At 42.3% G+C, this 27614-nt stretch overlaps 1 protein-coding gene across 1 annotated transcript in view; it reads right to left on the bottom strand.

Moving 5' to 3' along the window:
* KCNAB1 (potassium voltage-gated channel subfamily A regulatory beta subunit 1) overlaps window positions 1-27614 on the bottom strand; it is a 1829051-nt gene that overhangs the window by 451213 nt on the left and 1350224 nt on the right. The window contains exons 6-7 of the mRNA XM_044070489.1: window positions 3543-3587; window positions 1259-1302 (exon numbers count right to left, since the gene is read on the bottom strand). Of these exons, the coding sequence (XP_043926424.1) occupies window positions 1259-1302; window positions 3543-3587 (89 nt within the window). The remainder of the gene's footprint in view (window positions 1-1258; window positions 1303-3542; window positions 3588-27614) is intronic.

The following is a 27614-nucleotide window of genomic DNA, read 5'->3' as shown; positions in this document are numbered from 1 at the left end:
GTTGATGCCCAAAAGGAACAGCAAACTCAGGTTTGTTTTGATTTTAATTCATCTCAGATTACCACATTCCCCTGTTCTTCCTTATTTTTTTCTTTCATCGAGAATGATGTATTTTTGGACATGGAGGAACAAAACAAATGGAACTTGTTATTGTACTTGCTAATATACAAATATCAGGTGTCTTACCTGCAGATAAAATTGTGCAAATGACACGCTCAGTGCTCTAACATGGTCAGACAGAGTTAAACACTTCTACACTGAGCACAAAGATAAAATCCAAAAATGGAAGATTAAATGTTTGAGATAGATGCAGCATAATTCAAATGTAAGGCTTACATAACAGGATGACATATCCCAACATATTATGATGATAGAAGGAAGCATTTTGAAATCCTGACTGTGTGGTTTTGCCTGTTGGAGGGACATAAAACTTTTATCTGCTACCTTCTCTTGTTTCAAGGTATTAATAGCCCTTAATAATATTGGTAAGTTCGGGATATTTATAATGTCATAATATCAGTATTTCTTGAATAGTATGTGAGAAACAGTTTGTGGCTTGTTGCTGTTTTCCCAAAGATAAATATGTAGTTGCAGAATTTCATAAACATATGCAATACATTTTCAGTAACCTTGCAACTCCAAACAGAAATACAGTAACTGCACAAAATGGCATTATTGTTATTAAAAGTGTGAAGGATATTTTATAGAAAACTGCAAGAAAAAATACAAATTACTGAACTCCCAAATTTGAACTTTTTGAGTTGGATTGTTGCTGAAAGATGGAATGGAAAAGGCATGCATCACAGAAGACAGTATAGCAGATTTTACAGTGAGGCAAACAGTATCTGTTAAATGCCAGATAGAATAACGATGGTGTAGGTGACAACCCATAAAGTTAAATAGTCCAGTCCTGACATTAATGCAGCCTGAAAATGGTACAGATACAAGTTGAAGTATAGAATCACTGTGTCATCTGTTGCTTCCACGGTATGTTTTGTGCTCTGACAAGAGTTATTGTATCAAGGCTTGAGACCAGGCCATTCTATGCCCTTTTTCTTTAGTTAGGTCTCTTTAAATGCTAACAGGAAGGATTTTTGAGTTCAAGTTTAAGGCTCTGTATTCAGTCTTCCAGCAATCCGGTATGGATGTGATGTGAGTCATACTTTACAGATATGGTTTGACATCGCAAGACACTGATTATTTTTAAGCAAATAGTCTAAATATACAATTTTTTTTTGTAGTTAGATCAATAGCATACCTTCAATAATGTGCTTCCTTGAAAGACCTCTTTCTGTTTCAGCTCTGCAAAGAAAGCAATCAATGATTTTCTGGTTTAGTTAATGTCATTATAGGGCAAATTGCAAAATGCCTACACAATGCTTTTAAAGGACAAATAAAGATGTCAGTAAAATTGTTTCAATCACAGGAAGGCAAAATCTTGTAGTAATAATATTTCAAAATTGCTTGAATGTCAGCATTTCTTACTGACTACACATTTTACCCTTGTATTTTGAAGGTAAACAGACTAATGTGCGACACTAGTGATAGAGAACATCGAAACTGTACTTATTATTTTAAATGGTATTAAATCTAGAAGTGACCGTGAAACAATTTTACAACATTTAGAGGAAGTAATTCCAGTTAATTCGGTAGCAGTCCCCCATCAGGTAAGTTCATAAATGTAATGCCTTCAAAGCAGAAATATTTTTGTCTGACATTTCAGCTGTAAGAACTCCCCTATTATTTTCTCACAGATCTATACCTCTTCAATGATATTACACCAGGCTTCCTACAGAACTAGAAAAAGTATACATATTCTGTATTTGCATAACCTCAGATTTGGATTATGTAAATGGGATATAATGTTAATGAGATAATTGCAATACAACAAGTTCCAAAGGATCTCTAAGGGCACTGCAAAGTAAATGTCTTGCTTTCAAAAATAATATAGCAAGTTATATATTATTGGAAAGAAGGTTAGGTGAATCTCATGTGCTTAGAGGTAAACTATTTAACATACTGCATCTAGGGGTAGCTGGAAGCAGTTTGAAAGAACTATTTTACCACTAAAATTAAAAGAAGATGTACAATAAACCAGATCTGACACTGAGGCTTGAAATGAATTTGAAGTCTGGAATAACACAAACAAACCTTTCAGTACCTTCCTCCCCTCACACACACACACACACACACACACACACACACACGCACACACGCACACACGCACACACATACACACACACACACACACACACACACACACACACATGAAAAATGACCTGTTTAAACCAGCCCTAATAAAAACCATAGTACATGTAAATAACTTCAATTATGTGTAAAACTTTATTACTAATTTCTTTCCTTGACATTTTTTATCTGTGTAGACATTCAGAAAAATGTCAATAGGAGACAAAAATGCATATTTTAAACATGTAGTATATGGACATGGACTTTCTAATAAATGTGCCACTGTTCTACAATTAGCACACATAAGTGGAGTCACAAAATACCTCAGTATTTGAAGGTTTAGCTCTTATGAAAAGGCAGAAACAGTGTTTTATGTGAGTGGGGTCTAGCCCCTCCATTCCTCATGTAGGAATATGTTACCACCACACTCTGTTACTTGTTTATACTGACTCCAAGACTGTACACAGAAATCCTAATTTTGCCACATTTGTAGCAAAACCCCAGAATCACACATTAATGATTGCACTGTAGAGTGGTAACCTAACCTTTGATCGAAATGCAATTTGTTGATTGGCATGTAATGATACAGAGAGAGTCAAATTTTCAAATCATTCACTGTCACTACTAATAAAAATCATGAACAGCAGAACGGACAGGAAAGCATTCTTGCCCTATACTAAAAAAAAAAACAAAACAGGTAAGTTGAGTTATAAAATGCAGGTTCTTTACTGTGCACTAAATAAAAGCAGAGCACATTAGACAATTGTTACAGTAGAGTCCTGTCCTAAAGCAAATACCAAGTTCCATGTCCTGTTACACAACATGTCAGTAAAGTCCCACTGAGTCTGAATAATTGTGAAGTCTAAATAAATAAAAAAAATTAATGGCAATCATATTATCAAATGGGACAGGATCTCATGGAAATATTCATAAAAAATGATCTTCTATTAATTAGGCTCCAACCAGTGAGGCACACCTTCAGAGGTATCCCTCCGCACCACTAGGCTAGCAAGCAGGTGGTAAAATCCTGCTGCAATTACCTACATCAGTCTTAATGCTGCTCATGCTGTAAGGTGTAACCCTGTGCATTTACCTGCTTCTTGCGATTGTCTGCTGTTTGTGATTTTTGTTATTAGGGAAAGTCTCCAATGTCAAAGTGTGACTCTCCTTCTATGATTATATCTTGATGAATACATAGTGCGTCGGGTATATATTAAGCAATCCTACAGAGTGCTAATTACTAGTGTACCCATTCTTAAGCTAGGTACCCCAAAAACATGACATACTACAAGAAACAGGTATTTGTATAGCTGATGCATTCACACTGATGGAATGTACACACAATATGTACTTACTTTCCTCCCCAGTACAGCTTTGTTGTTATCACCAAACTGGATCTCCTAAAGAAATTATAAAAAGAAAGAAAAATGTAATTATGTTCAAATACATTATGATTTATGATTAATGTTTTAGGTTAAAACAGCAAGCTAATACAAAAATGACTAACTATGTATATTTTCTTTTTACATATTTAAAGTCCAGGGGTAAAGAGATTTTGTTATACAGAAGGCTTGCATTTCAGCTTTGCTTATTTGGCCAGTAAAGATATCATTTAAAGCTCATTTTTCTGTTTTTCTCAGTTTGTATAATAAAAAACTTCCCCAGAGACATGCAGTTTTTAACTGAAGACAAAGAGAGGATTTGCACCAATGACTACATTATGTAACCTGCAAGCAGCTCATAGCCTGTTATTACGAATCTAAATGATATGTCACTAGATAACTGTACTGTGATACTATCAGAAAGCAAGAACACATTATAGACCAGCTAGAGAAATGTGGGATGGCAACATTATGAAACAGAGAAGTCTACTAAGTGAAAATGATTATACTGCAAACCTAAAAAAGAAAAACAGAAGCTCTCCGAGGAAGGCAAAATTGTCTTGAAATGTTAAGAGTACAACAGTATTTTTAGGGGGGGCAGACAAAACAAAGCAGAATGAGACAGTGTGAAAAAAACTGTGGGAGGATGAATGAAGAGAGAGACTGGACACAAGGAAGAAGGTGCCAAAAAAGTAATTGACATCAAGCACATTTAGAGAGAATAATGCAGACAGAGTGAAAGAATGAATGAAAACTGTAAAGTAGAGTGTTGGACAGAGGGGCATTAATTTTGAACATGGTTATCGAGGAGAGGTATTTGGTAAGAGAAGGTTTCTTAGCAAATGGGGGCTGAAAAATTATATACTGCCTTCTGTTGTTTTCTTGCTGTTACTTGCATTTACATACATGCATACCACAGTTTGTTTAACTATTTATTGTAATCAACTAGTCTTATTACTGTATTGTACTGAGTGCCATAAATATACAAAGACAACTGCTTTAGTTAATATGCTTTACTGTCACATTTCTGTTCAGATCTACAAGCATGCAACACAAATGCTGTCAGCTCTCTATAGCAAATACTCAACGCATGTTTATACACAGTCACATTTATACTAAAAGGTCTGATATTTTTTTTTCAAAGTCTAATGTATAACAGTTCTTTCTTTGTATAACAGTTTTCCTTTCTTTCCTTGTCTTTGGTTCTTTGTAGTTTGATGATCCATGGAAACTCATCCCGGGATTCATGAAGCTTGCGCCATGCGCCGGAGTAGTGTCTGCGATCTAGCGCCAAATATGGCCGTCGAGCGATTCAGGTAAGAGCTGTTTCCACGTGCACTACCAGCATACGCCAGAGCTGCACAGCTCCCGGCGCATGTATGCTAATTACCCTATGTACAGCAGTGTAGCATGCAAATGAAGTTATATAGCGATTCATGAAGTTGTGCAGGCGTAACGTAAGCATGTAGAAATGTAAACAAAAAAAAAAAAAAACGGTTTACATTTTGTCAAACATAAAATTGGAGCCATGAAAGCGGATCAAACTTACTTATTATAATGTTAATATATGCCAATGGCTAAATATATAGCCAATGGCATAAAACAACATGCACAACATATAAAAAATAACATTTAATGTCATGGCCACACCAACGCAAAGTAAAACCACAGTGCATCGGTGCGCAAACAGGATCACAAGGAAAATGTATTTAGATGTCATAAAACTGTAATGTAATGCAATTCATGATATCCCCATAATAGTCACTGGCACGCATGCTACACTACAACCATGGTGCGAGGGTTGCTAAGGGTCTGTGACAGTGCTCCGTGCGGTAACTAGGAATTAGCAGTCAATGCCATGCAAATGAGTAAAGTAATACTGAATTGCAAATGCCCCGCCAGCGTAAGGATGTATCACATGGCATAGCGTTACAACACCGAGGAGTGGCCTGGAGGTAAACATGACATCAAGAGAGGGGCACGCCACCGTAGCTGTAAGCACATTGGATCATTGCTAATCCATGTTGTCTGTTGCTAAGCAAAGCCGCAGGATAGGGGTGTGGAAGTAACCATAGCTTTGCTTAGCTGACAGCACACAAGGTAATCGAAAGTTCATGTGAACATGGATGAAAATGCACATGAAACCCGGTAAATGGCTGTGCACGGCATGCACCACAGCTGAAATAGGAAGGATACGGGAAGACAATAAGGAAATGCTGCAGCATGGTAATTGGAGTACAAATGAGTAATTAACACCTAGAAACTCACAGTGGGCCATAGACAACAGCTAACAAGGCTGCTAGCAGCCACCTGCAGAACAGGAAATGGGAGATGCCGTACAGCAAAGAAAAGAGAGCTGTTACAGCAGAACAATGCAAACTTGCAGTAGATCAGCTACATAACACATTTCCCAACACAATCCTGGGTTGTGGAAGCACAAAACAAGAAAGGCGGCAGCTAGATGCATGCCTGACAATGGAAGGGGAATCAGCTTGAAAATAGAAGTAAAGAGCAGTAGATGAATCATGGCAGACAAGCGTAAGTCAACACCAAAGGCCCCACAATAGCAGTACCTGCTGTAAAACCAATAATTAAGATACCCTGCAGCTGGAATAGCACAACCACACCCAATTACACCAGCATCATCCATTGCACAATAGTATAAGGTGTGAAAGCCCCAAACACACATACTTGTGTATTCCCAGACACTCTGCACCATTGGTGTATACAGACGGGGAACTTTTAATATGTTAGGGGCTGCCATAGCTTTGATTCACCAGCATGTGTTGGAGACTGACGGTGGTGTGGAGGATGATGCTGACAACCATCTCAGGCACCAGAGGAGGAGACAAGTGCTCAGACCCAGGGTAACCTACCAGGGGCTAAATGATCTGGAGATAGTAGGGCATTACAGGGTGGACAGGGACATCATACAGTAACTTGTTGAGCTGTGCCAGCCACGCCTCAGAGCCAGAAGTAACAGAGGGGAATCCATCCCAGTGGACACGAAGGTATGTGTAAGCTTGAGAATACTAGCCACAGGTACCTTCCAAAGGCCAACTGGGGATATCATGGGGATCTCAAAGGCATCAGCATCCAGGGTACTCCACCAGTTCCTGGATGCCATGTTACCACATGCCAATGAGCACATATACTTCCCTCGAATGCAGGAGGAGTTGGTCAGCAATATGCGTCTCTTCCACCGTGTGGTGGACTACCCGGGGGTACTGGGTGCAATAGACTGCATGCACATACACATCAAGACACCACCCGGTGAGCAGGGCAGGCGCTACATAAACCGCAAGGGATACTCCACAATCAAATGCCAGGTCATGTGCAATGCCCAGGGCATTATCATGGATGTGTCTGCTGGCAGCCCTGGAAGTTATCACGACTCCCACATCTGGCATGCCTCACAGCTGTATCAGGTATTTGCCAGGGGGAGACATCCCATATGGCCACCTGGTGGGGGATGCTGGCTATGCACTGGAACCGTGGATGATGACTCCCATCACAAATACACACACAGCCATGCAAGAACGCCATAATGAGGCACACGCAGAAACCAGAATCATCATAGAGCACATGTTTGGGATGCTGAAATCACGGTTCTGTTGCTTGGACATATCTGGTGGAGCCTTGCAGTACTCTCCAGGAATGTGTGCCCACATCTTCATAATATGTGCCATGCTGCACAATATGATCCTGCAGAAACAGCTGCAGCAGGTACAGAATGGTGAAGACCCTCACAGCCCACCACCATTGCCAAGGGACCCACAGGCACAAGGGGACTCAGACCATGAACACCCTGTGCTAACCCCAGTAGGCAGACGGAGGTGTGCCCAATATGCCCATGCCTTGGCAAAGAGGGAATGTATAGCACACACACTGACAGTGTAGGCACTCACGGACTGACACCCTTCTCCACCTGCACACACAGCAAACATGGATGGCACACACACACGAACACCTGTAAATTGTCATGTATAGGTGGTCTACTGTGTGCATCCTACATAGGTAGCCCTCAACTATTGTACACACAACCGCCATTGGCACAAGGTAAGTCAATACCTTAACAGTAAATTAAGATATCAGCATGTGTCCATACTGTATGTACAGGTTCATAGATACATAGGTAGGTACATGCCCAACCGCCAAGGCCACTCATAAGCATAGGCAAAACATGTCTGCTGTCGCCACCCCATTGATCAACTAACTGTCTGTCTGTGGAGCAGAGCCACTTGCGGGATCCCTGGGGTGTAGCTACTGTTCACCACCCACTCTGCAAGGATTCCCCGGAGTGTCAGTGAGGGGTTTTGTATAATGTAATCAGGGATGTAGTTCCAAATAATGGGGAGTATCCCTGACAGGAATCTTCACAGATGTGTACATGTTACATAGTATACCTTAAACACAGCTTGCATATATAGGTAGTTCTCCACAGAATAATAAACATGTGGAAGACACAACTGCTGAAATATGCATTTATCATCCTTGCATTACCAGTGCCTGCTCTGAAAGGCAAGATATCACTGCTAGAATTAGAACACACAACCATGTACACATTCATCACTAAGCTACCTGAGATGTACCAATGGCAGTCGTGTATACTGACAGGATAAAACACAAAAGGTAGGAATGTGTTGAAACAGGAAAAACCGGCACTTTCCCAATGAAAGGTGTATGTTTTATTTATATATATATATATATATATATATATATATATATATATATATATATATCATCATATAGAGAGAGTGAGGGAGAGAGAGATATGTCGATATATGGGGATATACATATATATGTAGATATACATATATATGTAGATATATAGCTAGGTTAACAACATCTACATAACCATGGAGGTACATATAAATGGGATACCTACCACATACTGACTGCTTTACATACAAACGCGCGTAATCCAGAGGCTTAAGGTCCGAAAGAACACAGTACCGAAAAAACAGATGCGCAAGGTGTAATCTCACGATGTTAATGGACAGTTAGTCAGTGCTTCTGGTGTTGCGGTTTGGGTAGGTTACTGTGTGTACGTGTGTTTCTTAGGACTGTAGTGTGTGTAAGTGTGTGTTCTGTGTGTGGTGTATGTTCTTGGGGGACTCTGATGTGTGGTTGTGGGTTAGCTTTGTGAGTCTGTTTGCATGACCTAGGATGTAGAATATTAAAGTAGGGGGTGGTGTGGGGGGTGCAGACACATACATGGGGGGTGTAGGGGGGCTTGGCCACCTGCTCATACGTAGTGTAGGATGGTTTGTTTGGATGTGTTGGGTAGCAGTGTGTCTGTGTGTGCATGTGTGTGTTCCATGTTTGTGTTACCTTCCCGAGTTACTGTCGATGTCGGTAATGTGGGGTATGGGAGTCTGGTCCTGGTACTGTGTGTGCGTCGGAACACTGTGGTTTTGGGATTCCATAGGTCTCCTGTATATAGCAGTTGAAGTGCTCATATATGTGTATAACATAGACCATAGCAATCACACATTCCGCCACTACCAACCTTTATGAACAAAGGAGAGTATATGCCTATACACTATTACAAATATGTGCTATGGACATGAGCCAATGATACCTCTTTGGGCGGTTGTGTCCTGACCAAAGATATTAAACGTGGCAAATGTCCTGGGATTGTAGGACATAATTATGTCCCATATGTACTGTAATAGTTGCATACAATAGTTATTTCTGTATCAAAAATACCTACATGTTACAGGAAACAGGATAAGCAACTAAACTGCTACAAGAATAAGCTTATAATTAGGCAAGAAAGGAAAGTTTGATCCCTTGAACTGACCGTGGGTTTATGTCAGCCTGTAAAGTCAGATGTGTGTCCCGAAAAGGTCCCACTATAACCATATGAAAAGGTAGCAACCCTAGCCAAAGTGGGTCAGTCACCAACACAACTATGATGACTGCAAATATCTATGACAGAAATACACAATTATCATGTAGCAACACGTTATTACATTCAGATGTATTACCGAAGGGATTCAGGGACTAACATCAACTGAATGCTATACAGGAACCACATAACAGTGTCTTAATGAATCAGCCTGCAATTACCATTGTATCAGTCCACAAAAGGATAGGTGGTCAAATAGGGAAGGAACCCTCACATCACATAGCAATTATGTATAAAAGCAGTTCCTACACACCTGCATCTGCTAAGCACACCCACCATCACCCCCACACCCAAACATATTACAATACAAACTGTAATAACATCACAAATCATTCACACACTGTACGACATCTGCAGAAGCCTTAACATATCTTGTTAGAGGCACACTAACATGGCCTTATGTGAAATAGCTGCTGTTATACAATGGAGCAGCTGCTGACGTAATATAGTTTATTTGCACTAATCCCATTTCAGAGGGTTGTGCATACACCGGGATGTGTTAACAATTAGTGAGTAACAGCACAGTATGCTACACTTGTACACCAAATCAAGGATGTCTGGTGAGCATACTGTACACCACATAACAGTTCATGCATAGCCATACAGCCTTGAGCTGGCCAAACATCCTTGCCAGACTTAAACGTCTGCAGATGTATCAGGTACAAACAAACCCTGCATAAGTAGCACTGTTCCAAAATATAACAGCTGTACTCACATGTAGAACTAAATCATCTAGCCATTACACACAGTCCACGGGAGTCATGAAGCTAATATATCTCTGTGTGTCTCCATATAGCTGTTGAAATATATCGCAATAACACATCTAGGCTGTCTCCCTCGAAAGTAAGGCAGACGGACAACGCCCAAAAGGAGTACTCACTTATACACCAGTGTTGCCATGGTATCGGCTAATGGAGTAGCTGCACAGCTGATGTGCATCCAGTTAACTACATTGGAACAGCAATTGGTGGACAGGATAGCACATGTTACCGATATGTAACTAGAAAAGGATGTGTTATTACACATTCAAACCATCTGTATATACCAGCGGAACATTACAAAGAACATTGAAACACAAACCGAAAAGGATTGAATCAACAGTTAACGACACCTCGGGTTACTAATAAGGTATGTAGAACAGTCAATATGTCTGTGTATGTAGTACTATTCTGTAGTATTTAAAGTGCATGCAATCCATATAGTGGAAACAGTTATCTTGTAGTGATGTATTGCTGAGCATAGTAACGCTTGTAGTATTTGTGTGCACTGCTGTAGGTCACAAGGCAAACACCGCATACACCACAAGGGATGCTATATAAGGGCTTTGAACAGAAATACTCCTCACCAGCCGATGTCAGTGGCAGGGCTGGTCCAACAAGTATGTGCTATAATAGGGGATAGTATATGTTGATATATTGTAACTGTAGCCATATGTATGGGTGTACTACAGAGAATAACATGTGGAAGGTTGGGCCACTGTGCAAGTATGATTTGCATTGTGGGATATTGTGCCAATAACTGTGTAATGTATAGTATTGTAGGCAGATATGTATTACAAGCTACATAGCATTACTGTAATGTTAGGCAAACATTAGTTATGTCAATTGGCATTTACAATACACAATGACTGGATACATATGTCTTTTAGTGAGCCGACAGTTTATCAGCATTATAGCAAAGTAAAATGGAAGAGCTATTTAACTATCTATGCACATAAGACATGTAATATGTGCAAAGGTAGGTACTAGGCTGTCTTACCAAGGGTATCTGTAAGCCTAGCTTGCGTGTGTGTTGGCTTTCACCACCCCCATAGGTTGGTTCCCTGTGCCTCTGAATGGCAGAGACAATAGTTCCCTGAGCCTCTGTCCAGCAGAGCTACTGCAGTGATCCCTGGGGTACTGCAGTAGCTCGTGAGGGGCTCTGCCTGATGTACATTGGAATCATGTTCCAAAACATAGGGAGTGTCCGGGTCAGGAATCTATCCATCCAGCATGTCCTACTCATCATTGTGGTTAGCTGCATATCCCTAGAGCATGCGGCTCTCAGGGGCTTCTGTTTAGGTCGAGCATATCCAGCAATATAGGGTTGGACATGGGCCTTGTATGTCAAGCAGAGATCACCTTGTGAGTATGCGGTATGCAACTGAGTACAGCTGGAGTTTCGTAGGTTGGGCTGCATAGGTCATCTGTTTGAGGTCAGTAATCCTCTTGGTGTGGTACTGGTGTGGTCTTCCAAGCTGTTGCAGTTGTCTTGTAAGGTATATCCCAAATGGGGTGTTGTATCCTTTAATGGGTCTAATATGACATGTGTAGAGTCACAATGGCCCCTCTGATCTGGATGCGAACCCATTAGAGATTAGGGGGACCATGTAGAAAGATATTCTAACCACCTTGTCATTATGGGTATTGAAGGAGAGATTGCTATCTACTGGGGTTCCCAGATCCCGTATTACCTTTTTTGTATGTAGGGGACTAGTACCTATGTGGTAGTCCACGGGTAATTAGTTATATCCAAAGGGGATGACTATGCACTTTTAGGCATTCAGCTTGATGCCATGATATTAACACCAGGTATCCATCCAGATGGTGTCTGTAACAGCTGGGGAAACAATTATGTCCACTAGTTTGCAGCCGTCTGCAAACCTTTTCAGCCAAAGCCCTCCTGTACTTGTCTGTACATCAGAGAGGTATAGACCGAACATGAGAGGTCCTAGGACTGAGCCCTGGGGGATGCCACTTGTAACTGGTATACAGTCGGACCTAGAGTACGCAATTCCCACTGTGTGGGTTCTGTCCGTGAGCCACTTTGCAAACCATCACATGACGTAGGGGTTAATGTTCAGGTGGATGGGTATGTTGATAATACCAGAAGGAGGAATGGTGTTGAAAGCCTATGAGAGATCTAGGTAGGCTGTGTGGACCTCCTTATCCTCATCTAATGCCTTGTTAACTGTCTCTAAGAAGTCCGCCAGGTTTAGGAGGCATAGTCCAGCCTTAACAATGCCAAACAGGGAGGGGTCAAAGGTTGGAAGGTACTCAATGTCTATGTGACAGTGATCCATAATGTGCACCATAGCCTTGCAGACCAAGCTAATCAGACCTATAGGGAAATAGGTCCCGTGGTCCATTGTGGTGCCACCTTTGTGGAGTGGGATAACTGCTGCTGTGCACCATTCAGGGGGCACTATGCCCAATGTGAGGCTATTATTGAACATGGTGCGTAGGTGGGGACACAGTACGATCTGAAGTTCGTGTAAAATGCAGCCTGGGATGTTGTCTGGTCCCATGGATGCTGTGATATTGCCTTTAGAGTGTGCAGCTTTGAGAGGGATCTGCCAGGATGTTGCCAATATCAATTGTTTCTGTAATGTTCGTGCCTTTGTGCTGTAACTCAGAGCAGATCTGGTTGTTGACATCGAGATATGTGACATAGCTATAGAATGCTTTGTGGTTGTTGTTGGTATTAGTTGCGTTATAGTTTTCATAGCTAGCTTTGGAGGATCTTATAAGGGATCTCACCTTCTTACTGAGGCTGGCCAGGGATCTCCTCCACGCATGGTGTTATACTCTCATTTGCAACAGTGTCTTTTTCCTGTAGTACAATATGTTTATGGCAGGGGACCACCAGATTGGTTTAGTTAATTAGGAGTATAGCGTCCTGGTTCTGTTTGGGATAGCACAAGACATGCACTCCTGTAAGTGCTTATAGAGTGCACTTGTGTAGGATTCAGCAGTTGTAACAGTACTGTCCATCTGCATGGGTGTCAAGATGTCCACCACGTCTGTCTTAAGAAGCATGTAGTTCACCTTATACACATATTATACTGTGGTTCCCTTAATGGGGGGTAGGTGCGGGATGTGGATATCAATGGTGTTCAGCACATGGTCTGATCGGACCAACGAGGAGTTGGCTTCACGTGTGGAGCACCAGTCACTGTGTACCTTCTCCACATGACAGTCAGGGTCAGGCTTGGTTGGAGAGACCTTTACTTCCAGTTTGGCTAGATGAGTGCATCTCTCAGAGGTTGTAGTGTTGGGTGGTAGGTTGAGAGGCTTGTCTGTGTACATTAGGGAATGTGTACCTTGCCTCAAGCTGTCCAGATTCATCAGATAGACAGGTGAGAACACTGGCAGTTGACTCTTGGACATGCCTGAATATAGAACTACATTCACCTAGATAAGTGAGGAAAGTGAGTACAAGAGCTACATTACGCCATGCAAGTGAGAAAAGTATGTACAAAACCTGTTCACACTTACCTGTAGGTGATGAGGAAGATTGAGTGCTATAGTAATCATTAGCTTACATAGTGTTTACAAGTCCTGAACAAGTGCTTAGCATGAATAAGCAATCCAGATAGGGTCTTGGATAATATAAACACACGACCCCTCCCCCCAACAGGTACACAAGCATATATCCATGAACACCACAGAGCCCCTGCACCCACAAATATGCAGGTACAAGCTGCATTCAGTCTGCATGGGACCTGCCCACATCACAGGTTGTATCATAAACATATGGCAAAATAAGATGCTCTCCATGTACACATCATGTAAAATATAGCTCCATGTCAGGTTGTGTACACACTGAATGGTGCACACCAGCAGGTATCACAACCCATAAAGGGGGAGACACCACTGATAATGGGAAGTACTTTACTACTACCCTGCTGAGTCTGGTCTGGAAGGCCATGAACCTTGATCACTTAAGTGATGTCAGCAGTACAGATGTAGATGACAGTATGGTTGATGTCACACTGCATATCATAACCTTGCCAGGTCATAGGACATCATCACCCATATTGTGTACCACCTACACTTGGTATACTAGATGTACATTCAAATGTCACAGGAGTGTTTTGCAACAGGACTGCTGGCAGAACCAACACTACAGAAGGTGTCTGAATAATACGTGATCATCACACCAGTGGCAGCTACAGTATGTCAGGGTTAATACATTTTAGTCCCCCTCATTGTAGTCCATACCTCACAGACAAACAGAAGGCATCTGCCTATTGAAGTATGTGAATGACTATGATGTAGGAGCAATAGCTGACTCGCATTGTCACCCCTATGTTAATAACCCTGCACCCATGAACTACTACCTAGGCAGCGGTCAACATAATGGACACTTGTGTGTGAGGGATGCAGCTGGTCAGTTGTCTTTCCTGTGATAGCTACGTCACCACACCTGTCAGGTAGTCCTATGTGGCAACCCTAATAATGATAGGGTGCTATTCATAAATATAGAGATCATTGTCCAGCCATACAGAACACTCAAGTGACCCGTATCAGATCACATATTTCCTTTATGGGCTATTGGCCATGTGCAAATGGCCTACACCAGCCTTCCCATTCCCCTTCTCCACTATGTAGCATGATGTATACCCTGAATAAATCCATATCCAACCCAGTGATGTTGGACATGTTACACATATTCATCCTGGTCTCGAACACATACTTCATGGACATCCACCTACCACATGCTGGGCAGATCCTTGTCCCATACACCTGACATAGTCCTGCCATACTATGCATTCCTGCCCGTCAAAGCTGCACATCGCTCCCCTCTCAGACATGGTGTGATGACCACATGGTAATGCATAGTATATGTATTATTAACCCTGTGGATCAGTAATGTGGCACTGCTCCACCTGGCCCCACAGACCCGCCTGTCGGCTACTGCCAGGTAACCTTTCATCATAGATTCATACATGGCCCATGGCATATAGCCCTCTAGTTTACTTTGACTGTACATGCTATAGTTGATATCCATCCCTGCAAATACCATCTCGCTAGCCAGTGTCCCATGTGTATCACATGTGCAACACAGGTGATACATGGCAGGATGTTGAATCACTGTACAGTGCCATGTAGATATATATGGCAGAACACATACATGTAAAACCTTATGTGAGCATGTCTGCAGGGTCACAGGTCATGTCTGTTAAGGCAGTGTAAGTCCTTATATGTGACATATACACTGCATCAAGGTCGACTGCATTAATGTGGACACATCCAACCATGTGCTGACAGGGAGGAACACCAGTACAGGCAAACAGACATGCTCACATCAAGACAGCAACCACATGGAGTATGAGCAATGTAATCAGGTGACACACACACATATATGGTGATAATATCCACTCAACATTGTGTCACATGTGTGTGACACAAACACGTCAGTGTAATGTAGGTTTGCAAACACAACTATTTAAACTGAATTAATGTGATACACATGGATGTTCAGCTGTAGCTCTGTATGTCTCTGTGAGTTACTGTGACCTGTCTCCATCATTATGTCTTCCAGGTATGCCGCGTGCAAGGCTTCCCCCTTTTACACGCTTGGAGGATGAGGCCCTCATCCCATACCTACTCAACAATCATGATATCCTGTTCAGCCATGTACCACAGGATGCACAGCAGCGGGATGCCCTGTGGATGGAACTTTGCAGGAGGGTTAATGATGTGGGTGGCCACAACCGCACTTACCAGCAGGTGTGCAGACACTGTACAGACCTCATTAGATGGATGAAACAGCGTGTGAATGCAATTGTCAGGGAACAAGGTGCAACAGGTGGTGGGCCACCAACCCAGCCCCCACTCACACGTACCGAGGAGCTACTGGCCAACCTGGGGACACCTGCAGAACCACATCCACAAGCCTTAGCCGATATTGTGGAGGTGGGTGTCTCTCAACCACTGAGCCTGGAGTTGCCTGGTAAGTCAGTACTTCACCTATATCAACTATATTCCATATAGCTGCATGTGTCACTGTACAATATGTCATGTAACATCATATGCAAGGCATGTATACACACATGCCGCATACTATAGTACGCTACTCTGTGTCTGCACACATGTGCATACCCCATAGTATAGTCTAATGTACTTGTGTATGTGTTATGCACATTGCTCCCCATAGCCTTTATACATGGGCGGATTATGCTCATACTGCTGTGTTACTCCTATTTAGGTACATCTGGTATTCCGCTGTGACAGCAGCCCATTACAGGTGAGAGTGTTATTATTTATCAGGAACTGTAATTCACAAATCTATCTGCCATGTGGCCATTCACAACATGTACACATAATGTATGGTCCTGTCACAATATACAGGTCGGACCTGCAATGCATCACAATGACTACCCATGTGCAACACTTGCAAACTATGTGAATCATCTCACCGACATGAATCCTCACAAACTTTATTGCCAGATGTGTTGACAGCTGTGCATACAATGGCGGAGGTGCTGTTCACTTTAGGGACATACAACAGATCTGATCTAGACATGTGGTGAATACAAACAGTACTACACAGTGGGCTGGAGTATAGCCAGCACACAGGTTTCACTGGTGTGGATCATAGCCCTGCTATGAATGTCACACAATGTGATGTGCTATCTTGACATGCCCATGACATCTATTGGCCTGACTGCTATACTGCCTACCTAACCTGAAAATATATCACACATACCACCTTTTATCTGCTTAACCTTGTTGTCAGTGGAGCATATATGTCATATGGGACAACACAGACATGTGAAATAAATGCCCATCACAATAATTTGGACAACACATGTACACACATGGCCATGGAGGATGGCCAGAGACATGGAGCAACACACACAGTAGACATGTTGTGCTTGTGTGTACACCTTGTCATACAATGGCTACACATGGTTCAACCATGGCATTTGTATAATGGTCATAATGTAGATGTGGAACACTAGACATCCTATAGGCCTGTGCACATCTTGTGTAGGCGTAACATCAATCCATCACATAAGATGTGTTGAACATATTGAGGGTGTTGCAACATGACAGCAGTCACATGTACAGTATCCACATCAGGCCACAGATACAGTACATTCCCGTTGCTGGTGTTGGACATAAATGCCATAGGTTCATAGGTAGGTACTAGGCTATCAGCCCTGGGGCCTATACAGGCTCAGCCAAAAAGGTACCCTGGCTTTTGCCACCCAAGAACATTATTTTCTTGTGCCACTGTTGAGCAGAGCCACAGAGGTGATCCCTGGGGTGAATTTCTTATTTCCCATCCAATCATCAAGATTTTTCTTGAAGAGTGCTAATGAACAGCTTTGTTTGATATAGATAGGTAGTTTATTCCAGAGTTTGGGAAGTCTCTGGGACAGGAATCTATCCCTTCGGCATGTTCTGTTTATTGTGGTGACAAGGTTTAGGTCCCTAGAGCATGTAGCTCGGAGGGATTGGGATTTCTTTAAGTGGAGCATGTCCAAAAGCTCTGGGTTTGACATAGCTTTGTATGTTAGGCAGAGATCACCTCTGAGTAGGTGTGCAACGGAGTAAAGCTGGAGTTTTTTTAGATGGTCTGCGTAGGGCCTCTGTTTGAGGCCAGTAATCCTCTTTGTGAGGTATTTCTGTGGCCTTTCCAGTTGTTGTACTAGCTCCTCGTGTGTGTGTGTGTGTGTGTGTGTGGTACACAGATGTCATGTGGGACATGGTGTACCAACGTGTTCGCCATGTCTGGCCATAGTTGCCAGGCTGCAGCAATATGGTTGCAGATGTGTAGAGGTGTCATCCGTATACCCATCAGTGACCTGTGTCACAACTTCCACATCATGGTTTAGTATGTATACACCTCAGTGACGTGGGTCACATTCCACAGTATATATGTATTGTATATGAACACAGTCATGGCTATGAACTCTGTCTATAACTCACACTGTATAGCACTAGAGACGCCTCATGATTCCCTGAAATGGCCATGCACATCAGCTAAACTTGCAGTATATCTGTAGGGTGGACAGACAACACTGAATTGCCCCACTGTATATTTGACAGGACACCATTGTGTTAAAAATGTATGCATGTCATTGCACACGTCAGCAGACCACATGTCATACTACATGTGATTATCAAGGTCATATGCCACACATCAGGCAGGTGTACTGTTAACCTGTGCTGGTCCACATGGTGTAACACAGGGATGAATGCTAACCACGACTATGATTGTGTAATTTGCATGCCATCTGCTATGACATATGCATGCTGTTGTGTGCAACCTAGGGATGTATAATAACTACCACTATTATTGTCTGTACTGCATGCCATCTGCCGTATCACATGCATGTTGCATGCCTTCTGTTATATCACATGTGTGTGTGTGTGTGTGTGTGTGTGTGTGTGTGTGTGTGTGTCTATTGTATAGCTTGTAATGTGCAGTTCTTGTCTGCCCTCACAGGTGATGTAGGTGCATTGCCCTCCTGCGGTGCATCAGATGTTAGTGTCCCCACAGACTCTAGCAGTTATGATGAACGTATAATTAGGAAACAGGCAGAGTTGTCAGAGGCTGAAACTGTGCCATTGGTTGCCATTCCATCTATATCTACCTCATCCCCGCACACAGATCCCATACCTGCACATACCCAATCACCAGTGGCCATAGAGGAAGGACATTTGGCATGTGGTAGCTTGGAACAGGAAAGTGTGGGGGCTATGGAAGGTGTGCCTGCACACCATGGTGTCAGCCAAACTACTGGTGGTGCCCCACACAGGCACGTGGCCAGTACTGCTCGTAGGAGGACCTCTGGCCATCATGCTCCTGCATGACAGAGAGTAGCAGCTTGTGTCACCAGATGCATGTTTCAGGCTGTAATGGAGGCACAGGCACCTGCTGAATGGTGCAACAGAGAAGATCAGAGGCTACAGAGGGCTGCTGTCCGTTCTTTAAACAACAGCATCCAGGCAATGGTAAATGCTCAACAGCAGATTGCTGATGCTTTGGATAGACGGTTGGGTAACACGGTTGGAGTCCTTGACTGTGGCATGACAATCCATGAGCATGAGCTGTCTGTGTTGGAATATCTGGTAGAAGTGAGGCATCAGGCACATGGACGTAGGCCTGTTACATCACCTGTGTCAGGTCTACGTGTACGAGCTACCTCACATGCCCGCTCCCATAGTGGCGGTAGCAGCAGCAGTGCATCTGGTGCTGTGCTGTCCACAACATGACACAGCAGGCCACGTGCACGTGGCCTGGGACGGTCCCAACAGGGACACGTTTCCAGTGGACAAGTGACTTCAGACAGTACCCAATCTGCACCTCTGTCTGGTAGTGCCCGTGCAACCCCTGGCAGGCACAGGTCACATGTCCATGGCTGGACACTGTGAACTGTAAAACTTCACCTGTACAGTCTGCAGCTGTCAATAATACCCCTGTGTAGGCCATACATATGGGAGAACTGTGTGCAGACATACACGCACACACTGGACACATATGCAGGGCACCGCAACACACACATGCATAACATCCACACACGCCCAATTAGATCAAAGGCCCAAACCCACACACATGATGTCATCCAATGGTGCAGCCTAGGTCTCTGGCAAACATTAACACCCTGTGCATATGATGATGTCTATGCCACATCCCTGACATCCACACCATCAGTGCAGGGACATGCTCATATGGTCTGATGCACATGTTGAACAGACTAGGATGATATGTGTAGTTTGCAAATGTTGAGGACTGTTGACAGGCAGCAGATATACCATGTAGTACATGTGTACAATACTGGTAACAGTATGTGTCTTGTGTAACAACAGTAAATGCATGTTGGTCATGATGTTCTGCTGTCCTTCTTCAGGTCTACTTGCACGTGCCGGTGTATATCAGTGTTTGCAGTTAAGTGTCCCATATGTCAATGTGGACTACTCACAGGTATGTATGAATATGCCAGCATGCACCATGTAGCTGCCACATACCAGTGAGAATGTCCCACATTACAAACACGTCTATTATTCCAAGAGCATGATAGCTGTGTATTAAGCTACTGTGGCCACAGACGTGACATCCATAAAGTGTGACATCACAGGTACAGTTACATGGAGTGGTGAGGTAAGAGAGTGATCTAGCTGATTACAAGGGTAGAGGCCAGTGGGAAGTGTGATGCCTCAATAGGAATCAGTAATACATGTTCCCATGACAGGATGCCAACACACAACTGCACCCATACACTCAGGTATTAACACACATGTATTCAGTGACACTGTAACACACACACACACTCACGGCTTCACCGACACAGTAACACACACTCACACACAGTTGCTACTGGTGGGATGAGGACCCCTGCCTATGTGCAAATCATCACTACAGTACTGTGCACCTACATGAAGGGCCACAGAGAATACACATGTACAGGTAGTCAGTACAGCCTAAGATCGGGAACATCAACATGGATAGCAGAATGCATTGCCTGGATGGTGGGAGGGGGTCTTATCAGTTCAGTATGGTAACATACATCCTCACTCCAGGGACCAGTCAGCCCTACATACACACACTGTGGCATTCAGTAATTAATACACCTATGTCATGCACATACCTCACATGTGTGAGGTACATGCTCCTGCCTATGTCCTGCTTTCTACATTGCAGTCTGTACAAATGTGTACACTAGTGTACAGGAGAGTGAGTAACATTTGAGATGTATTCCCCACAATACTTGACATATATGAACACACACGCAACCACACATGCCAGTACTGTTAATCTCAGACCTGCCTAGCCCATGTTATGTATATCAGACATACAGCAGTATTGCACGTGTTACAAACTGTACTGATGCTTCCTGTGCCAACAGTGCTGATATATGCACTAGGGACGTCATATCTATTAACAGGTGTTAAGTGATTTACCTTCGCTGTCACCTTGACCCATGTCTAAGTTGTGTGTTATGTCCTTCAGTTAACAAAACCATTGCTTACCGGTTACACGGGGTATTGTAGGACTGCTTGTGACACACCTGTGAGCTGTCCACAGCAAACATCCATCTGCAAAGATGCCCCACCACTTAGTTATTTCAACACATCTGTCCATACCTGTGGTACATCTTTCTGTACATTCAGCATATCACCATATACAGTTGGCAATGTTGAGGCTGCATTGCAGCTGCATGATGTATTAGGATACACGCCACCTGCATACATCAGCAACTGCACATGCATGTTATCTGAATGCACAACACTATGTGTACAGGTGTGTAGGTCCTACAATCCTGACATTTGGTCATGTTTGTAGGCATTGCAATTAGTGGATATGTGTAATGACATACATGACACATGGACTGTTGTATGATATGATGGTTGACCAGTGCAGTGGGGATGTTACCTCTGTCAACATTGATATCACACCTTATGTACTGTTAGCATTCAGCAGCCATGGACCTACATTCCATGTGCATGTGTGTAATGGCTGTAGCCACCTGTTTGCACAAAGGACTACAACAGCTATGCTATTTACAGGTATGTTGTGTGTGTGTGGCATGTACATACCCAGGGCAGGTACATGTATGTCATGTCCATACATGAGGGTGTGTACTGGTGTACATCAACAGACCTGCTAATGGTGGAAAATACCGAGGGCCCCTGGTATGTGTACAACTGACCTGGTCACAGACAGTGGTATCATTGCATTGCATAACACATGATGCAACTGTGTCAGTACATGTGTACTCTCTACAGTTGATGTAGAGCTTAGTACAGTACACATGTCAAGGGTCACATGGTGGTATACTCTTCTATATCATGCAATATGTATTTATTTATTTTTATTTATGTACATTTGTTGACCGGGAGTGTTCGACTGACGTAGGTCCATTTTTAGCGGAGGCCCAGGGAGAAAAGCTCCACAGTTAAAATAAGCAGACAGTAGTTACATTGGATTACATAGCAATTAACAATTTAACATAGCAATTAAGTACAAACATATTTACAGATGAAGAACATAGTACATCAGTAGACAACTAGAATCTTTATCTGCGAAGTACATAACAGACATTAACAAATGTTACAATAAGAAGTTCCTGCTGTATAAAAAGTACTAGGCTTATGAGCATCTGAGCTTGCTATAATCAAGGTAGTTAGTGAGGTGGAAAGAAAGGTAGTGGTTGGATGGGGTGGGTGATATTAGAGTGGGAGTTGCAAGGGCATAGCCAGCATGTTTTTAGGTGCGCTTTTAGTAAAGTTCTGAAGTGGGTGCATGATGGTACGGAGGTAATTGTGGGTGGGAGGGAGTTCCATAATTTGGCTATGGCACAAGAGAATAGTGCTTCACCAGCAGAGTTATTGGCTTTAGTGATCTGCAAGTGATTTTTGTTGCTGGATCTTAGTGGTCTGGTGGTGCGATAGGGTTGTAGTAGATTCTGTAGGGATGGGACATTTAGTGGATGGTTTACTAGTTTGTGGGTGAGTGATAGCTGATACCATTAAAGGAGGTGAGGGAGTTCAAGCCAGCCCAGTTCAGCAAGTGAGAGACAGTGGTGACTATGGTAGGATGCCCCTGTAGTGAATTTGGCAATTTTGTTATAGCAGGTCTCTAGCTTGTTTAGATCGCATTGCCTTAGGTTGGCATATATTTGTATATATATGTATGGTTGCGTGTTCGTGGTCCGAGTGCATGGTGGTGTCTGCAGTTTACATCCTAGAATGCAGCATGTGACACTGTGTCCTGCACATGGCTCATCTGTGATGCCTTTCATGGGGGGACCGGCCAGTACATGTGAGTGGCCTTTATGTATGTGGGTACACAACCTGGAGCGGTCCATACCTGTGTTATGGTCCACATGTCTGGTTCTGTGGTATATGGTGGTAGTGCTAGGTTCTGAGGTATATGGTGGTAGTGCTATTATGCACTACAGAGACATCAGCCAGGTGTTCCTCACTGCACAGATGTCAGTACTCCCCATTGTTGGATCTACAGTGACCAGCTGTGAATATGGACGCTACACATCTAGCACTGGTTAGCATAAGAAAACAATGCAGTTGTCCTGTAGGTGTATAGGAGTTAACCTGTGTTTAGGACATTTGCCTTGGAATGGCACTGTGTGGGCGGATGTGACTTGGGTAATATCCACACTCCCATGTATCATGGATGCATGTAATATGTGACAAAGACCTGCCTACTGTCAGTCATGTCAACCCAGAATAACAGCTGATGTTGTGTAAAAGACCAATGTCAAATATATGTAGAGCAGCGTTCCCGCTAACAATGACAACTACTAACACCAGAGCCCATTACAATGTGTTCTTTACATTTACCTGTAATAGCATGGCCACTGTGGCCCTCTGTGTTTAGCATCAGAGTGCATCCCAGTCAGCCCTGTGCTACTAGGAGTATGAGCATGCCCAGTATATCCTTGTGTAGATGGACACATAGTAATGCATTCCAACCAGCCCTGTGCTACTAAGTGTGTGAGCATGCCCCCTGTGCTACTAAGTGTATGAGCATGCCCAGTATATTCTTGTTTAGATGGACACATAGTGCATTCTGAACAGCCCTGTGCTGCTAAGTGTGTGAGCATGCCCAGTGACACCTTGTGTCGGTTGTGTGCCTCTGTGTATGGGCATGGCTATTGTAACCCTGTATAGTGGTAGTAGTTGTCCATTCCACAGATTGGCATACTCCAGGTCAGGATAGATTCCTACCTTAAACACACAGCTTCACAGGTATGTACATCTTAACTGCCAGCATCCCTGTTGATGTCCTCATTCCCAGACGATCATAATGACAGCCTTGACATGTGTAGTCTGTGTGGAGCGATTCATAAGTATGTAGTATTGTAATAATAATCTGTAAATAGGCAGGTGTTCCGTACCCACCACTGGTGTATGTGTGTGTGTGTGTGTGTGTGTGTGTGTGTGTGTATGTCTGTCCCCGTTTGCCGGTGGACTCTAAATTGCTTTTAGACTGCCCACACTGCATACATTTCTTATACCCACCGTTAGCAAGGCCGATGATGTCACCCATCTACAAATACATCTCTGGGAGGGCTGTGTCCCAGTAATCTCGGTAGTACATTCTGTAACTGCATAATGCTGTAGTGTAATAAAGTAGTTATATCGGTGTTCTAGTCCCACACTTGCCGTGTGTGTGTGTGCGTGTGTGTGTGTCCCCATTTGCCCGAGGACTGAGTAATACCTTTATACTGCTCACACTCCATATATTTCTTACGCCCACTGTTAGCAAGGCCGATGACATCACCCATCTTCAAATACACCTCTGGGAGTGCTGTGTCCCAGTAATCTTGGTAGCGTGTTCAGTAACTGCATAATGCTGTAGTGTAATAAAGTAGTTAGGTCAGTGTTCTAATCCTAGACATAGGTAAAACAAATAGTGGACCAGCACAGTGGTAAGGCAGGACAATAGTTTAATTATATTCAAAAAGTTGAAGCCATATAAATGGCTCACAACAACCAACAGACCGGTTTCGGCTATACAAAGCCTTCTTCAATGCTCATAAATGTAACATAAAATTATGTAGCATCCAACATCCTGGTCTTAAATAGGAAAGATTTAAAGAGACATTACAACATTAAGTATATATTGACAAAATCCCTTAAAGTTAAATACTTATGGAAAATCTTCTGGTATTGACTACATTTAAATAATAAAATAATAATGAAACTTACACATATGAGTGTAAATGAATAAAAATGAATCAAAATGCAATATTATAAGGAAAAATTAATTGGCATATTCAACATAATTATACATGAGGATAAAGAGTATATCTTATTAATATCATTATTAGGATAACTCACCTCTATACATAGTAGTTCAGAAATAAAAATGCCAATCAAAATGAGTGTGGATTATTGATGGTTAAGTAAGTACACACAAACTAAATAATTATTATTCTATTTCATTAATCCCAGGTTTGAACAATGCTCCTAATCTGGTTATCCACATGTTTTCCATATTATTGAGCTTCGTGTGCCAACCTACTTTAAAATTACTATGCATTTGAATCTTATCAATAATCACAAATTTGAAAACAGCAGTGGGGTGATCCGTAGTATGTTTATATAGGGCATTAGACAACCTTTTATTTCTTATCGCACTGAAGTGTTCACTAATTCTGAGTTTAACTGGCCTGGATGTCTGACCCACATAAAAAGCAGAACAGGTACAGGTGGCCAAATAAATGACCCAATCTGAGCTGCAATTGCCAAAGATGGTGATATTAAAAACTTTTGATGTGTTTTTGCTAGAAAATTCTTTAGTTTTTAATGATAGTAGACAGAGATGTGGGTCGGTTTTTCAAAAATTAAACAGAAACATGAAGTCCCTAAGATCAAACATTTGGCACTTGAAATTATTCAAGGCCTACAAACTTAAAGATATCACACCAAGAGGTCTTAGGATCTGTCTCCAACCACTTGTGTCAAATGTTGATACTCAGTTGTCACAGGATTGGGCTTCTGCTCAACGCCAGGCCTCCATGCTTTTTGTTGACACCTTATCTAGTTATTATGAGAGAACTATTGAATCTCAAATAACAGAAATTCAAACATTTTGTTTGGAAGCTCAAGCATTTGCAACTGAAGTTTTTTTCAGGAACTTATTTCAGATTTAGCTAAAGGCTTAGCCAGTTTAGAACAACAATTGATGAAGAGGAAAATACACAAATTTAATAGGGATTTAGCTGATTATGACAAAGGTAAACCCTTTGTCACATCCAGGAATGTTAGGTTTACTGACAGAACCAACAAAAACAATAAAGGCAGGAAAAGGCCAAGATCTATACTGAGAAGGACAGAATCCACATTTAGTGGCACATCAGAGGATGAGACCTCATCTGTTACAGATTATGATGTACCCTCACGCCAGGCGTCCCCAGCTGCTAAGAGAAAGCAGCCAGCCCCTTTAGACACAAGACACGAAGGGGAGGGAGGAAGCACAGAAATAGACATAGGAACATCCCCTCTGCAGGCTTTGCTACAACAAATTGTGAAACAATAAATAATGTTCTTAATATTTCATCATTTGAACTATCACCTGTACACTACCAAGTATTGAATAAAGGCCTCAATTTTGTTCCCACTGCACCTGTTTCTGAACATAATTTGTTACAAGATGTTAATGATTTTTGTAGATTGTTAAACCTTAAGCTATTTTTTTCAGGTCATGACAATACTCAAAGATCTACTGGTTTCAAATTTGGTAAATCTACCTTTACACCACCTATGGATAAACATGTGTCCATCTTCAAAGAATGTGTCATGAAAGACTTACATTTTTCAACATTATATCAACCCATCAGAAATAATCTTACTCAGGTTGAGAGATTTGCTCTTTCCGAGCTTCAACATAACCATGACATTGTGATCACTCCAGCTGATAAGGGGGGAGGAATTGTGGTTATGGATCATTCTAAGTATAAGGCGGAGGCCTTAAGACAATTGTCTGATTCTCGGTATTACATACAAATGGTTGTAGATCCCACACCCAATTTTAAGGTACAGATTGATTCCTTTTTAGATCTGGCAATTGAGGAGGGTATCATTACCAAACAGGTTGGTAAACAACTTAAAGTAGATGAACCCATGCCACAATACCTATACCTTCTCCCAAAAATACATAAAGATTCCAACAATCCCCCAGGTAGACCTATTGTTTCTGGTAGAGGATCCTTAACAGAACCATTATCTGCTTTTCTTACTTATTATCTGAAGCCATTACTACCTATGGTCAGATCAAGGATTCAGGATACCACGGAATTTCTAAACATAATCCAGGATTCTCAGTTAGAAGCACACTGGTGGTTATGCACATTGGATGTTTCATCTTTATATACAAGTATCCCCCATGATGCTGGTACTTAGGCTATTTCATATTGGCTGGAGAAATCGGAATTATATTCCACTGGCTTCAATAATTTCTTGGTGAAACTTACGGAATATATTCTGCGCAAAAACATTTTCTATTTTGATGGAAAACCATATTGGCAAATCAAGGGTACTGCAATGGGGGCATCTTTTGCCCCCATATACGCAGACTTATTTATGGGATTTTTCAAACAATCCTATATATATGATGTCCATCAGAATCTTTATATGAATCATTTAGATATCTGGAGAAGATATCTAGATGATTGCTGGATGGTGTGGCGTGCTAACAAAGACCAAGTGGCTGATTTTGTAGGCAATTTGAACAACAATCCCTTTGACATACAATTTACTGTCAACATTGAGCATCAAGAAATTGTTTTTCTGGATGTTGTGGTCTCAAGACTTTCAGACGATACATTGGCCACTTCTGTTCATAGAAAATTTCCTCAATATAATACATTGCTTCATGCAACTAGTTCT

This window comes from Protopterus annectens, chromosome 4.part1, assembly GCF_019279795.1.
Source record: "Protopterus annectens isolate FY-2018-M chromosome 4.part1, PAN1.0, whole genome shotgun sequence".
In the NCBI taxonomy this organism is placed as follows: domain Eukaryota; kingdom Metazoa; phylum Chordata; order Ceratodontiformes; family Protopteridae; genus Protopterus; species Protopterus annectens.
The sequence above is the reverse complement of the archived record's forward strand: the minus strand, read 5'-3'. Positions and strand labels throughout refer to the sequence as shown.